The sequence below is a fragment of the Peromyscus californicus genome, unplaced genomic scaffold, assembly GCF_007827085.1.
Source record: "Peromyscus californicus insignis strain IS unplaced genomic scaffold, ASM782708v3 Scaffold_21__1_contigs__length_65335640, whole genome shotgun sequence".
Lineage (NCBI taxonomy): Eukaryota > Metazoa > Chordata > Mammalia > Rodentia > Cricetidae > Peromyscus > Peromyscus californicus.
The window spans coordinates 12008848-12024827 of NW_026294514.1; the positions used below are offsets into that span (position 1 = coordinate 12008848).

Below are 15980 nucleotides of genomic sequence, written 5' to 3' on the forward strand. Positions count from 1 at the left end.
TCAATGTTTTAGCGTGATTATTTTCTGAATAGTTGTTTGCTTTTGTCTTCAGGAACAGATATATTCCTGGTTTCTTCCTTGATTTTTTTTTATATTTTTCTGCCTTTTGTTGTGAATATTTGGTTTTCTTTTTGAAATCATTGGGTTTAATAAAAATATTTAAACCTACTACATTTCAGGGGCTGGAGAGATGGTTCAGCGGTGAAGAGCACTGGCTGCTCTTGCAGAGGACCCAGATTTGGTTCCCAACACCCACATGGTGGTTCACAACCACCTGTAACTCCAGTTCCAGTGTCTCTAATGCCCTCTTCTGGTCTTTGGGGGCACAATACATACATGATACAAATATATGCATGCAGATAAAACATTCATATCCACAAAATAAAAATAAATTAATTAGTTAATTAACTTTAAAAAGAACTATTTAATTCACCCAGAATATAATAGTAATTGAGTCTTACAGATTTCTGAAACAAGATTTTTGTCCTCTTGTCTTTTGTTTGTTTGGTTTGGGTTTTGACACAGGATCTTACTGTGTAGCCCAAACTAGCCTTGAATTAAAAATCTTTCTTCCTGGACTGGAGAGATGGTTCAGCAGTTAAGGGCACTGACTGCTCTTCCAGAGGTCCTGAGTTCAATTCCCAGCACCCATATGGTGGCTCACAACCATCTGTAATGAGATCTGGTGCCCTCTTCTGGCCTGCAGGGAAACATGCAGGCAGAACACTGTATACATAATAAATAAATATTTTTTTAAAAAAAAAAATTTAAAAAAACTTTCTTCCTTAGCTCCCTGATTGCTAGAATCACAGGCATGCACCACCCTTTCTTATATCTTAAACTTTAGTTTCCACCCCACACCCTAGTTTGTTTTTACTTCATTTTTTTCCTTTTAAACAACTCTTTGTGAGTACGATGGAACGGCACTAGAAATTTAATGTAAAACCAACAAACAAGACATACAACCGCAGATATCTTTTAGAACAAAATTTCTATCTATTTAGGCTTAGAGAAGGCATGAAAACAGAAAATAAAGTTTAGATAGAAATGACACAGTTGATAACACCTCTGTTGCCAGAGTGTTCCTTTAGTCAACTTACTATTCAATTCTTTATGTCTCAGTTTACCTGATCTGTAGATGAAGACAATGTTAGTACCTACCTTAAACGTTTTGAGAATTAAATGAACTAATGCCTAGACAGTGCCTGGTGCACAAGCACATGGTGAAAACGAACTCTTCCTGCTGTTGTGGGTGGGCATCCTCGCCGCTGCGCAGTCAAGGAGTGCACAGACCTGCACAGAGTACAGACACGGGACGCTTGTGTTGACTCAGCCAATTATCGCACAGCTAACGTAAAGCAGGCATCCAGACATGTGAAAAGCAAATTAGAAACCAAGACTTCAGTAGCAACCAATGGTTAGGAATCTCACGTGTCAAGACTCTTCGGTCAGAGAGAATGTAAGCAAAAGCTGAGACCTGCAATAGCGTAGGAGTCCTGAAGAAAATGAACTCACAGCAGAGACTCGAGTCAACATGGACTATCCAGAAGAGGCTCCAGGAAAGAAGAAGGAAACTGAGAGCTAACATCCTAAAATCTTTACCACAAATGTCTCACGTTAGTATGGATTCAGTCATTCATTTCTAAAGATACCAGTTTATAAAATCATAAGTGAGATATTTAGACAGTCATAAGTGAGGTGTTGTTTTGGCCACTGGAGATATGTGATGAATCATGCAGACGAAGACCCAGTCCCTAAAGTGGTTATCATCTGAAGGAGAGATTGACATTGTCTAGATTGCCCTACAAATGTCACTGCAAGCTTTGTCAACTGCTAAGAAGGAAACGTGGAAGGGGTCAATGAAGAGGATGGTGGGGGACTTTCAGATCTGGAGGTCAGAGAGATAAGTCTTGGAGAAGGTAACGAGTAATGCCATGCCCTGCAGAATGGGAAGGGTCTGGCTAGATAAAGAACCGAGGTAGATGGTGTCAGGGACCGGCGTGCTCAGGGTCCATTGACAGGAGATGCAGATGTGGTAAAGGCACTGAGAAGCCTGTGTAAGGATCATGGTTAGGATGGAGAGCCAGCCTACACAAGGACAAAGCCAGACCCCTAAAACAAATCACAGACGGTATTTCGGCAACTAAGTGTGTTGGGGTTGAGTGTGAAGGACTAGTAAGGAATACAGATGTCCATCAAGGTATCTTTCAACCCAGTCATTACAATCAAGATCACGGCAAGTCCAACCAAAAGCAAAGATCCCTTTACCTTATCAGGTCCTGAAAGGCTCATTCCCAGGGTGTTGTATATGCGCAACGGCACCCACGCCAGAGGTCAGCAGAACATTCATTTAAATCCACCTTATTTGAATCTCACTTGGATAGAAGGGAGTCACGAGTCGCACACATCCAGCCATAGGAATGTTTGTGGGAAGGACAAAGGGGTTAAACCTCAGGAGACAAGAACCTGGAGACGTGTTCCCGAAACTATAAACAATTAGTGGTGCAGGGGTGGGAGGGGCGCCCTTGAAGCCAGGACAATTAGGAAATAAAAGAGTTGGACAGAAGACAAATTAGTGTAGCAATTTTATTTCAAGTAAAGCTGAGGATTTGGGCTTAAGCCTATGGATAAGCATGGCCTCAAAGATTTCACCACGGGACTAAGCCTGTCCCAGTTACCCATGGCTCTGCGGTGGACTGTTTAGCAGACAATAATGGCAGAAGGTGAAGGGGTCGTACTGCGACCCTCTTGGACTCTCAACACTTTTGATTTTGTAGGTCCCTAGCTCTCCTCCTGCCCCCACAAATAAAAAACCCTAAAAATTCTATCTCGTGGCTTCACTGGTAACAAGGCAAATGTAATCCAAGAAAGTCTATGTCATAATTTTGTGCTGACTTTAAAAGATCAGAAAAGATTTTCATGGACCCTAAAAGTCATGTCAGACCCTCAAAAAGCGTGTCAGCCCTGTAGAAGGCTGCCAGGAACAGAAGGTGGGGATCTGGGGAGAAGAGAGGGATCTCAACTGCCTGTGGAGTCCTCTCATGAAAACTTGACAGGCGGCCTCTTACAAGCACTCTGGAGCTCCAAGAAGTATCCAGCCTAGATCAGATTCCTAAACCTACAGATTCTTGCTCATTCTAATCTGATTATGGGGCCCAGAATAATTCTAATTTGATTATGGAACCCCAGAATAATTCTAATTTGATTATGGAACCCCAGAATAATGTCTCCATGTTTCCCAAACTCTGCATCTCTTGAAGAGCGCTCACTGAAATCGAATGCATTGTTCATGGTAACACCCCTAACACCACCTGCCAAATCCTCAGCATGGGGAGGATAACCCCCACCAGGACAAAGAAACAAGGTTCAACCCCACCCACAACAGAGGAGCTCAAGAAATCCTGCACATTCAAGACGTGATTGCAGGGTTCACATGCTGGGAGTAAGCAGGGTGCCACCGTTGTTACAAGCTTGAACGAACAGGCCTGGGGCTCGGGAAGGGTGCTGTCCTGTTCAGCCTTCCAGAAGAGCTAGTGTTCTATACGTAGGCATTTCTGGTCACCAGAGGAGCACCGCCATCCTGTCTGCTTGAAACAAGCTTTGAAATTGCCTGGCTTTGAAATTGCTAACACATCTCGGCGGGGTTGTGCGATGCGTCACACACACACACACACACACACACACACACACACACACACACACACACACACAAATTGTGCTCCATCGGTGGCAAGTCTGAGCCAACCCAGCCAATGACTAGAAGTCTCCAAGCTCAGACCCTCACCCTGACATTTAAAAAACTTCAATAGTTTCTGTTTCACGCACCATGGAAACCTCATGTGTAGATGATCCGAGCACTCGGAAGAAAGTGAGAATCATTCTGTCTCACTGAGCAGTTAAGGAAGCAGGCTGTGTGAAAGTATAAGGAATTTCGGAGGTCACAGGCGTGGGCATGCAATACACATAACTCATTGAGTGCCTCCGATTCTTTATAAAGTAAGGATGCTATTCCCATTTCAAGGGTTAATAAAGATTAAATGAAGTAGCATAGGGAGACATCTGGCCTGGTATATGCTTGAATACTGAATAGAGGTTAGTTTCTGTGCAGGTATAAGTACACATACACACACACACACACACACACACACACACACACACACACATACATATACATATACTTATGTATGTATATATACATTCCATCTCAGGCCCTATTCTGCCATGTGCAGGGCCCCAGTTCCATACAACTGGAAAGAAAACCAGCAGAACAGAAATTCCACAGCAGGCTCGGGATGATGGCAGTGGCGAGGACATCTGTCTGAGGCACTCTCTCTGGGCATCCTGTCCAGTGTCACTGCCAAAGGCCTTAAAGGCTTGTTTGGCCTGAGCCTGCCTGTTGTAACCCCTGCTCTGGAGTTGGGAGGGGCAGCATGCTCTCCTGACCTCACAGGGTAGGCAAGGAAGTTTTGGGGAGAGTACATGGCCTAGCAATCTACAGTGTTCTCCTGCTACATAGAAATAGTGTTTTTTTTTTCCTTTGTGCATTACAATCCCCAAGGAGTTTGTGCTAATACAATTGATAATCTGATGATTAATTAAATTGGCATCTTTGTTATCCTCTAGATTCCTGTATTCCACTGACATCCACCCTTGGAACTCAGAAAGGCACCTTACGCTGTATAGATCCAAGAAAGAATTTTGTGATCCTTTTCCCTTAATCCCCGGGCTGTCCACTCACCCCACTCCCGGCTTCCCGTCTCAGCCACCGGCACTGCCTCACCTAGCTGTTTATGCTGAGACCTCTCATCTACTTTTTACCCCGTTCTTATCTAATCTGTCAACTGGTCCAGTTGGATATGTCCCCAAATTTCATACAAAAGATGTACTCTTCTCTCCACACTTACCTCTGTGCCTACCACCTCACACCACAGTCTGGTGCCACCTCTAGCCTGGGGTATGCAGAAACGGCTTCAGATCGGTCTCAATAGTACTAGTAATGATCTTTCTCTATACGTTAGAATAATAGAATTTTCACTTTAAAGTTTCTTTATGGGCATGAATATCTCTCTGTTGTGTCATGTATGTATGGGTGCCCACAGAGGCCAGAAGAATACACCCAATCTCCTGGAGCTCCTCTGGAGTTATAAGTGGTTGTGAGCCTCCTCATATAGTATCCAAGCTTGGGTCTTCTAGAAGTGTAACAAGTACTATTAATCTCTGAGCCAATTGTCCAGCTTCACTTTTTTTAAGACAGGGTCTCATGAATCCCAGGCTGACTTTGAATTCACCACGTAGTAGAGGTTGACCTTGAACTCCTGATCTTCTGCCTCCACCTCCTGAGTGCTGGGATTGCAGGAATCTGTCACCACAGTCAGTTTATACAGTGCTGGAGACCAAATTCAATGCTTCATGCATGCTAGGCAGGCGCTCTACAAACTGAGCCCCAGCTCCAGACCAAGGATGGCTGAATTCAAATCATGCTGTGTTGTATCCTACATGGAAACTTCCTGGGGCGTTCCTTCCCACCTAGTTTCAAACCTTTGTCTCACCCCTGCATCTCTGTCTCACCTCTGCATCTCAGCCTCACCCCTGCATCTCTGCCTCACCACTGCATCTCTGTCTCACTCCTGCATCTCTGTCTCACTCCTGCATCTCTGTCTCACCCCTGCATCTCTGCCTCACCCCTGCATCTCTGCCTCACCCCTGCATCTCTGTCTCACCCCTGCATCTCTGCCTCACCCCTGCATCTCTGCCTCACCCCTGCATCTCTGCCTCACCCCTGCCTCTCTGCCTTACCCCTGCATCTCTGCCTCACCCCTGCATCTCTGCCTCACCCCTGCATCTCTGCCTCACCCCTGCATCTCTGTCTCACCCCTGCCTCTCTGCCTCCCCCTGCATCTCTGCCTCACCCCTGCATCTCTGCCTCACCCCTGCATCTCTGTCTCACCCCTGCTCTCCACACTCAGCTTTACTCCCCTGCAGCTTTAACATGCCAAGTTCACATCTTCTTTGGAGGCCACTACACTCGCTCCTTTCTCACACATCCTCTTGGTAGGAGTCTCCCTCGCTCAGACAAGACACTCTCCAGTCCTCAAAACCAAACTGAAGCCACTTAACTGTCACCGTACTTCATTCACTGCGTCACTGTCCGTTTCCTGAGGTTACACCATTTCTTAAGTTTCAAATCCCTGGACAGGCACGGAGCACTGGGCAGAAGATGCTGGGAGCCACTGAGGCAGCAGACGGAGGTGTGCAGATGGTGAGGTCCAGCCGTGACCCTGACCGAAGACAGGGTTGGAATCCAGCCCCGACTGGGAGCCCTTTGCTCTGCTGCAGACAAAAATGAAAACAAGGCGGGATATCTGACTTGAATATCCGACAGTCATTCACAGCCGTATTTGCTGTGTGTGTGTGTGTGTGTGTGTGTGTGTGTGTGTGTGTGTGTGTGTGTATGTGTGTCTGTATGTAAGTGTGCATGTGTATGTCTGTGTTAGCGTCTCAAACTTAACCTGGGCAGACAGGACTTGAAAAGCTCACTGGCCAGCTGCTGGGATCTACAGCTGGGCCCCCTCACATGCTGGCTCCCTCACATCCAACAGAGCATCTGCTCCCCCGCCATGCTCATTAAGTCTAATCTGAATCTCTTGACTGTGGCCCTGTCATAACTTGTCGCTCTGGCTCACCTTCTCCCCAAGCTCTTCATTCTCCATAGCAGCCTTGTAAATTCTGAAATGGGATCCATCACCCCCTGCTCAAGTCCATAATGACTTTGCTCCCTGTTAGGACAGCTCTCTTAGTGGCTCCAGGGCCCTCAGAACCTGGCACAACTGTTCCTTGGCCTCACTCCCCACCATATTTCTACTACATCCCAGGACAAGTGACAGCTGCAGACTCCAAGGCAACCCTGCTCTCTGGGCAAGTCACTTCAAATCTCCATGTCTCACTGTTCTCACTTATAAAGTAATGGTGGTGATGATGGTGGTGGTGGTGATGGTGGTGATGGTGGTGATGGTGGTGGTGATGAAGATGGTGATGATGGTGGTGGTGGTGATGATGATGATGGTGGTGGTGGTGATGATGATGATGATGGTGGTGGTGGTGGTGGTAATAATGGTGATGGTGAGCCGGGCGGTGGTGGCACACGCCTTTAATCCCAGCACTCAGGAGGCAAAGGCAGGCGGATCTCTGTGAGTTAGAGGCCAGCCTGGTCTACAGAGTGAGTTCCAGGAAAGGCGCAAAGCTACACAGAGAAACCCTGTCTCGAAAAACCAAAAAATAAATAAATAAATAAAAATAAATAATGGTGATGATGGTTGTGGTGATGATGGCAACAATGATGCTCTCCTGAGATGATACAAAATTCCCAGCCTATGAGAACAGCCTCCAGCCCACAGCAAACCTGTATGCATGTTAGTGACTTCAAATAGACTTGTACTAAAAATACTTGTAGGGTATTGCTGAGCATGAGACTCTTGAAATAATTTGCTGTCTTAAACTCTCAGATTTTGGTCGAGTGGGGACGAGTAAGTACAGAAAAATCAAGAACAGAGAATGTACTTGCACGTTGTTATAATCAAGACCCAGTTGAGGGGCTAGAGAAGAGATGGCTAATAGTTAACAACACTGGCTGCTCTTCCAGAGGGCCTGGGGTTCAAATCCCAGCACCCACATGGTGGCTCACAATTGTCTGTAACTCCAGTTCCAGGGAATCCGATGCCCTCTCTGGCTTTCAGGAGCACATACATGCAGACAAAATACGCATACACATAAAGTGAATTAATAAGAAAATTAAAGCTGCACTTGAGGTCTTTCACCACAGTCGTGAGAGACTCTCCCTTTGCAGTCAAACACAAGAAAAACCGGAGAAGGGATCAGTCTCCCTAGTGCGGACAGCATGGTATTGGTTGATAGGCTGGTTAGTTTTCTAAGGGCCATTGTTATCATTGAACTAAAAGTCACCTCTCAGAGATTAGCCAGAGTCTAAACCCACCATGGATAAACCAGTCACTTCAAGCAGCCACGGGAATTCTTGACTCACTCATGCCAGAGAGAGAACCAGATGCTGCCAAGAGTTGCCAAGCCTTGTGGGCCAGGCAGGCAGGGCTGCCAGCAGGACTATAAATCACCAGCGTTGGGCTGCACTGCCGACTTTCACTGCTCCAGCACACGCACGCTCCTGCTCTGGTGTACCTGAGACAGACAGATAGGTAGATTTGCCGGCAGGAAACTGTCTCCTTTTTGTGGTTTTGGTTTTCCATTGACACGATGCCCTCCGTTTCCGATCCTGATGAGCTGATTTTTTTTGTGAACGGAAGGAAGGTAAGTTTCTGGCATGACTAATGTGGATTTTCCTTCACGGAGGGCAAAAGTCTGACTTCTTCACTGTGGTGCATCTCCTTATCTCTTTAGTAGGGGTACAAATTTAAACATGAGTCATTATCTCCATTTTTGGCATCAAATTATGAAATTGTGGGGTGTCGGCTTGCTTTCCATTTTCACTTGGAGTCGGTAAGAAAAAGAACCTTTTATTTGTTTATGGTGACAAGCGCAAATTCTGACAGGGCAGCTTCACGCTGCAGGGGTGAGAGGCTGACGTCCCTTCGGTGTTGGCTAGATATGAGGGCCGCCTGAGTTCACTATTGTCCTTTACACAGGAAAGAGGCAGGACCCCGAAGGTAACCACAGCCAAGGACTCTCATACGATAGCAATTCCCTCAGCCTAGCCCATCATCACCCCGGAGGCAGAAGCACCTCTGGCAGGCGATGCAGTGGGTAGGCAGCCTCTGCAGAGGACAGGGCCGGAAGATGTTCTCAACTTTGTTCTTAAGGTGAAAACTAGCACATGGGAAGTTTGGAGGGCTTTATAGTCAGAATTCATATTTACTTGTGTGTGGCAATTAACAAGGAAAATTAAATTAAACTTTTTAGGAATTTGTTATGGTTCTTGTTTCCCAAACCTCACTGGTGCTGTGTTGTTGAGTGTTTTGTTTGTTTGTTTGTTTGGGTTTTTTTGGGTTTTTTTTTGTTTTGTTGTTGTTGTTTTGGTTTTTCAAGACAGGGTTTCTCTGTGTAGTTTTGTTGGCTGTCCTGGATCTCGCTCTGTAGACCAGGCTGGCCTCGAACTCACAGAGATCTGCCTGGCTCTGCCTCCTGAGTGCTGGGGTTAAAGGTGTGTGCCACCACCGCCACCCGGCAGTTGCTGAGTTTTTTAATGGCAATCTGGAACAACCCGAAAGAGCCCAGGACATCAGCTGCGAAGCGGCTGAGTGACCGTCTAAGGATGGCAAGTCTGTGGGTGGGGGAAATGGCCTTTGTTGACTTGTCCTTCAATGTTGTTTAATGTTTCAGTGCTAACATGCTCACTTCCACGCTCCCCAACACCAGTTTCCAGTCTCTTGAATTCATATCTGAAGTGTAAGAGCTGTTAGCTCATTTTATCCTGTGTATTTCTCGGAAAAATTATAGATGCCACAAAAGGGGACAATCTACACAACCCTGAAGAGGGTGTCATGGCCACAGCTGGCTCCTTTCTTTAGACCGAGGGCTCAAGTTGACTGAGGCACAGTGTCCATGAGTGCCTACCACCCCACAGACTCCCCAAGGCTCCGCTTCTGTTTCCTATGTCAACATTCTTTTTCTGTGCCTTCCCCTTATGCTTTCCTGACCATTTCAAACCTGTATCTTTCCCAACTGCTTCTCACGTGCCCACTTCGAAGTACAGGTGTTCCCTTGAGGCAGAGGCCATGTTTGTAGTGCATGAATGCCTGGCTTCTGGATTTGTGAAAACAGCGGCATGAAATGCCACCCTCCTCTGGTTTGGTTTGGTTTGGGGAACTCAGCACTGGTCTTGGATTTGTACACGTTCCTCTGTGAAAATTTGCCTCATCAGTGCATGGCTTTCTAGGGTGAGCTTATCTGTCGGGGGCTTGCCCTGCTGTTGGAGGCACAGGCACCTTTCTGTTCCCCCCCCCAAGCCCCCCCCCTCCCCCAATGCTGGATGAACACCCTTCCATAGACTCCTCAGCAGAGAGCTGCTGGGTGACCGTGAAATCACAGCAAGGCTATTTCATAGATCGCCCTGGTGGCTTGCCAAAATACAGTACAGGCTGCTGCATTCTCCACAGTGGGCGGGCGGAATGCCAAGCGCTTTCTCCGTGAAAATATCTGTTTCGTCGATATCTGGCATGCAGGTGCTTGCTACAGGCTGACGTCCTGCATTTTGCTACTCTTCCTGTCATTGTTGGTTTTTTTATTTGTTTGTTTGCTTGTTTTGTTTTGTTTTTCGAGACAGGGTTTCTCTGTGTAGTTTTGGTGCCTGTCCTGGAACTCATTAGGTAGACCAGGCTGGTCTCGAACTCACAGAGATCCGCCTGCCTCTGCCTCCCGAGTGCTGGGATTAAAGGCGTGTGCCACCGCTGCCTGGCTTCGTTGTTGTTTTTATTTACACACTGGCGATTATTGATGAGCTTGCTCCCCTTTCATGTGCTTCCTGAGAAGAGGTTTGTTCCTTCTCACAGTTCCCGAGATCTTTTTAAGTGGCTGGGGACGCTGGCTGCTTGACGCCTGATTTGCAGCAGGCAGGCTGTAACTGCTCCAAAGCAAATCCCACTCTTCTTTTGGAGCCCTGCCGTACTCGGTGCTCTTTGGACCTGAGATAGGCATGACTGACGGGGACAGCAGTGTGGCAATCGGAGGCCTGCTGATGTGAGGACGGAAAGTACAGTATTTACCAGGAATGCTGTAGCAGGAAATCCAAGCCTTAAGAGTCATCAGGCCTGGATCTAGGGACAGAGGAAACAGGAGGAAGGATCTGCAGAGTTCGTCTGGTTGTCAGCCCCTGTTGCTGTCTTGTTCCCAGCTTGTCAATCATCTCCCTGGTCTCACAGTTAGGGTGTTAAAGAACATGAGATTCGGATGCTCCGCCTCTGTAGGCCCCTACACACACACACACACACACACACACACACACACACACACACACACACACAGAGTCTGTAGTGTGGGTGTTGGGCTGATCTCTGCATTGGTAAATCTTCTGAGGGCTTTAGAAGGAGAACTGCAAACAGGCGGTGTAGAGCGAAGACATCAGTGGTCCGTTTGCCTTGCACAAAGGCCATGTGAACACAAAGCGCGGTGGAGGACCGTGCCCTCCGAGTCTGGGTTCCGCGCTGCTCTGCTTCCGGGTCAGGGCATTCCGACTTGCTTTCCCCATCTCGCCTGGCTGTCCCAGCAGAGAGACTGGCTGGGTTCCTCCAGGTCCCGAGGGCAGCGGGCTTCCCTCTGTGCCAACTCCAGTAACACGAGGCGCTGAGGTGAGGGGAGAGCTGTGATGGGTGCCACTTGGCTTTCCCTCACGTACTGGTAGAGCTGGGAAGCGAAGGCCCTGGTGCTAAGGAGCATCCTCTCTGGCTAACATACTTTTACAACTCTCTATGGCTATGAATTATCAGAGTCATTTCTGTGTGTCTGATTCCCCTTCAATCCTTTCCGAGGAAGTCAAGAGTAAACGCTTGTCATAGATGATAGAAAATTCAGACATTGAAATAAAGCTTCACTATTTCTCCAGACTTTTGGGTTCAAGAATCACTAATAAGAGGTTTTTGTAAAGCCACCCATATTATAAACATGCCCTCCAAACAAAGACTTGGTTGCTGTAAGCCATGATGACATCTTCCCCAACCCCCTCTCTTCTTTCCCAATGTAGGTCATAGAGAAGAGGGCTGATCCCGAAGTCATCCTGCTGTTCTATGTGAGGGAAGTTCATATCCTTTGACTGCAAATGGGGAGGAAATGGGGAGACATGATCAGAAGGGCTGGCGGGGTGGTGCCTCGGGGGTGAGAGCAGTTACCGTTCCTCCAGAAGAACTGAGTTCAAGTCCCAACACCCCCATCAGACAGCTCACAACCACCTGGCGATTCACACATCCAGCACCAGAGGGAGCTGATGCCCTCTTTTGCGCGCACGCACAAAAACACAGCACACATTCATATAGACACAGACACATAAATACAATTCATAAAAATAAATCTTTTAAAAATAATGATCAGAAAAGTCACCTGCATTCATTCTAGGTAAGTGACTTGTGTTCCACTTGTGGTGTCTAGTTGGAGTTCAGAGAATGGCTGTATGGATGTAAAATGGATTTATGGATTCATATTTGATTTATTGTATTTTCACGTGAACAAAACTGAAAGAACCCTCCAGTGGAGTGTGAGTGTTTACTCTGGCAGCAACTTCACGGCTTCTGAGGCCGTACGCATTCCAGTGATTAAACATCTCTAGGCAAACTTGTGCCCTGCCAAATGTTCAGGGCGTGTGTCCCTGATAATGGTGTCCCCACAGGACTTTTTAGCTGACTCCTCCTACACCCTTGCCTAATTCTTAGCAGAGAAAACAAATTTTTATAAATATATTTCAAAATCCTGACGTGTCATCGATGTCCTCTCAGATTTTTACCTCTGACCTTCTTATTCTTTTTTCTGTCTGGGCTCGGTTTTCCTTTCCTCCAAGGTTTCCATCAGATGCTGGTAAACAGTTCTCCAAGAAGTGTCTCTTGTGTCTGAGTGCAACAGTGAGGGACCAGCACTGGCTAGTGACCGTGGGGCTGTGGTCACACAATCTCTACATGAGCTCGCACAGGACTGCACACACAGGCGTGTAAATGTGTCTGTAACAGGTGGGCTCTGCATAAGCTGTCCCCCAGTTACCAATACGGAACCACTGCTAAGTTCCTGAGTTTGGGCTCTTTTTTCCACATTTGGTGAGAGAGAGAGAGAGAGAGAGAGAGAGAGAGACAGAGAGACAGAGAGACAGAGAGACAGAGAGAGACAGAGACAGAGACAGAGAGACACAGAGACACAGAGACACAGAGACAGAGAGACAGAGAGACACAGAGAGAGACAGAGAGAGAGACAGAGAGACAGAGAGAGAGAAAAGAGGACAACTTGAAGGAGTCAGTTCTCTGCTCCTACCACATGAGCTCTGGGCATCAGCATCAGATTCAGGTTCAGTAGCAGACTCCTTTACCCAGTGATCATCTCTCTAGCCCAAGCTCTGGTTTTAGTGTCCCACTACAGCCTGCTATAGCCATGTGGACGTCATCAATCCAGGAGAGCTGGGTCATGGAAGAACAGGGTGGTCTGTCTCATTCTTCCCGTGAGACTATTATTTTTTTAAAAAAATACATACTCACTGGGGCAAGGGGCACAGCTCAGTCAATAATGCATTTATCTTACAAGGACATGAGTTCAACACTTTAAAAAAGCATTAAAAATGCCAGGAGTGGCACACTGGGGAGGCAGGGACCAGCAGATGCCTGGAACTCATGGACAGCCTACTTGTCCGGTGCCAGACCAGTGAGAGATCGTCCCTTCCTCAAACGGACTGTGCCTGCGGAATGACACTGAGGTTGGCCTCTGGCCTCCATGTGGACACACAGAGACACACTGGGCTCTGTGGTCAGGCAACTGGGATTCAGTGGTGAACAAGATACTGTCCTTTCTCCGTCTGCCTCCCCACCTCCCAATTAACAGGCCTCAAATAACACTTCATTGCTTACCTTGACGAAGGTGTTCTAGAAATAGCCTGTCCCTGGTGCCGAATTTTTCTCTCCAGACTCCCTCTCTCTATTCGAGCCTTACATCCGTCTTCCTGTATCATCATTTTACAGCCCCTTCCTGGTGAGGACCATACTGTCTAGGGTCCCTCTCCCACTCAGTCCACACAGCCGAAACCCTCCTCCCCATCCCACTAGCTCCCCTCGGCCCCACTACAAAATCTCACCGTTGGTCGGCAAAACCCATCACCGCCTTCCCTTTAAAAATCATCTCTAGGAGAGATGGCTCAGTGGTTAAGAGCACTGGCTGCTCTTCCAGAGGACCTGGGTTCGATTCCCAGCACCCACATCGTGGCTCACAAAAATCACCTCTAAAGTCCACACACATTCTGCTGAGCCTTCTCTAGATTTCCCAAAAGGAAGCAAAATCAGGAATAAGCTGAAAATTCAGGTGCCCAGGTAACCATGGCCAGAACCAACCCTAAGTGAAACCCCTGACCCCCAGATTCCCAATGCTCCTTCTGCACGTTGCTCGATGGTAACTAATATAAACACACCGTTCTGGATAAATGAGGCTCTCCGGAGCTCTAGGCCCCAACTTTTGATTAGAGTCAAGAGTTCTAGAACAGGGTGCGGATGTTACTCTAACCTGTTCCCTGGTGGGTGCTACTGATGAATGGTTACAGGAAGGAATGAATGCTTGTCTCTGCTAGCAATAGCGCCAACCTAAAGCATGTTCACGGGACTCCTGCAGGCCTTCCCCAGGTCCTGGTCCTATGTTTACATTCATATTTTTTTTTGGTTTATAATCTTTCCTTATATTGTGCTTTTCATATTGCAGAACTATCAGGCCCCACAAAACCCAATTTACTGCTGACGTAGGCCCTGGCTTAGGTATCATGCCCAGATCACTGTGACACACGATGATCATAGCATCTCCTGTCTACTGTGCCACCTCCTCCACGCACAAAGTCAGGAGCTGTGGTGGCCTTTGTCCCCAGAGTCACCACACCCATCCCCCACTGGCCTGCCCAGATCTGCAGAGGCAGAGGATGCAGAATGTCAGAGTGAGTTCATCTCTGTGGGATCTTAGCTCTGGGCTAAAACTGTGGACATGGATAACTCAGAAGCATTCCCAAACTCTCGTCCTCCTCACACCCAGCATCCAGCTCTGTAATTTTCCAAATAACTCTTACCCACTCAAGAGGCTGAGGAATCACTAGTTGGTGGGGTACTTGCCTTAGCATTCATGAAGCCTGGGGTTCAGTTCCTGACACCACAGAGACCAAGTGTAATGGTGCACACTGTAATCCCAGCACACTAAAGGTGTGTGGGAGGGTCAGACGTTCAGGGTCCTCCCAAACTACATAGTGAATTTGAGGCCAGCCTGAACCATAGAGACCCTATCTTAAAAACAAAGAAAAACCACAGTCTGAATTTATTCAGATAACAAATTTTTTGAAGCACTGAGTATCCAGAAGCTAGACAGGCACTGCCTTTGGCCCATCGTAGTGAAGGGGACGGCCATAACGGCACACGGGGCAGGGGGGGAGGGGAGTGATGGGAGCCATGTTGTAAAGCACAGGAAAGGATGCCCAGCCAGACATGGAGAGAGAGGGTGAGATAGGGTTGAGTACAACTTTCCCGCAAAAGCTGAAGTGTTGAAGCCAAGGGTGTTCCAATCAGAGGCATGGGGCCAGAGGCAAAGGACTATTGTGTTTTGGAGAAATAAAGTTTTTGTTAGCAAATGTGAGGAGCTGAAGGTGAGGATGGAGAGATGTGATGGAAAACAAAGACAAAATAATCAGTGCGAGCCTTAGAGAAAAAGACCGGGTCTGGCTCTGGTGGCATGTCCCCGGTGTGCGTTGTCTGTCCGGTTAGTCTAAGGCAACTTCTAAGAATGCTGCAGCGCTGTTCATCTTGGGGGCAGTGAGAAATCTCCTCTATGCAAAGAACCAAAAAAACAAACTTACAACACACTGTTTCTACTCAGCCTGAGTCATGTTTCTGTATCCAGCATTTATAAAAAACAAAGCACAACTCGTCAAATTTGAGATTGCCCAGGACATACTCATCCTACATCATTATCAGTTGTTTAGTTGAAGTTCAGATTTAACTGAGGGTCCTGAGTTGATCTGGCCACACCGTCCAATGATGAGCCCCAAGACGAGCTCATAGAGTGCATAAGGAACCAATCGTGGCTTTCTGTGAGGGCAGGGAGTCTTGAAACTAGCTGGTAGCTGTCCAGAGGGCAAAGGGGTTAGAGGAATCAGGCGTCCATGTTTTACTTGGGACAGCTAAAACACACAGCCCAGCTCTGCTTGACCGAGTGAAGGCTCAGCTCCGCCTTTGAACCAGACAGCACTTGGGTTTTCCAGACTCCCAAAGCAGGGACAAACGACTCCTTGCCTTTTGTGCCCTACT

At 47.4% G+C, this 15980-nt stretch overlaps 1 protein-coding gene across 1 annotated transcript in view; it reads left to right on the forward strand.

Moving 5' to 3' along the window:
• Positions 1-8150: 8150 nt before the first annotated feature.
• The window catches only part of LOC128117542 (aldehyde oxidase 4), a 66742-nt gene continuing 58912 nt past the window's right edge, over positions 8151-15980 (forward strand). The window contains exons 1-3 of the mRNA XM_052749508.1: positions 8151-8319; positions 11705-11758; positions 12073-12076. Of these exons, the coding sequence (XP_052605468.1) occupies positions 8266-8319; positions 11705-11758; positions 12073-12076 (112 nt within the window). The 5' untranslated portion in view covers positions 8151-8265. The remainder of the gene's footprint in view (positions 8320-11704; positions 11759-12072; positions 12077-15980) is intronic.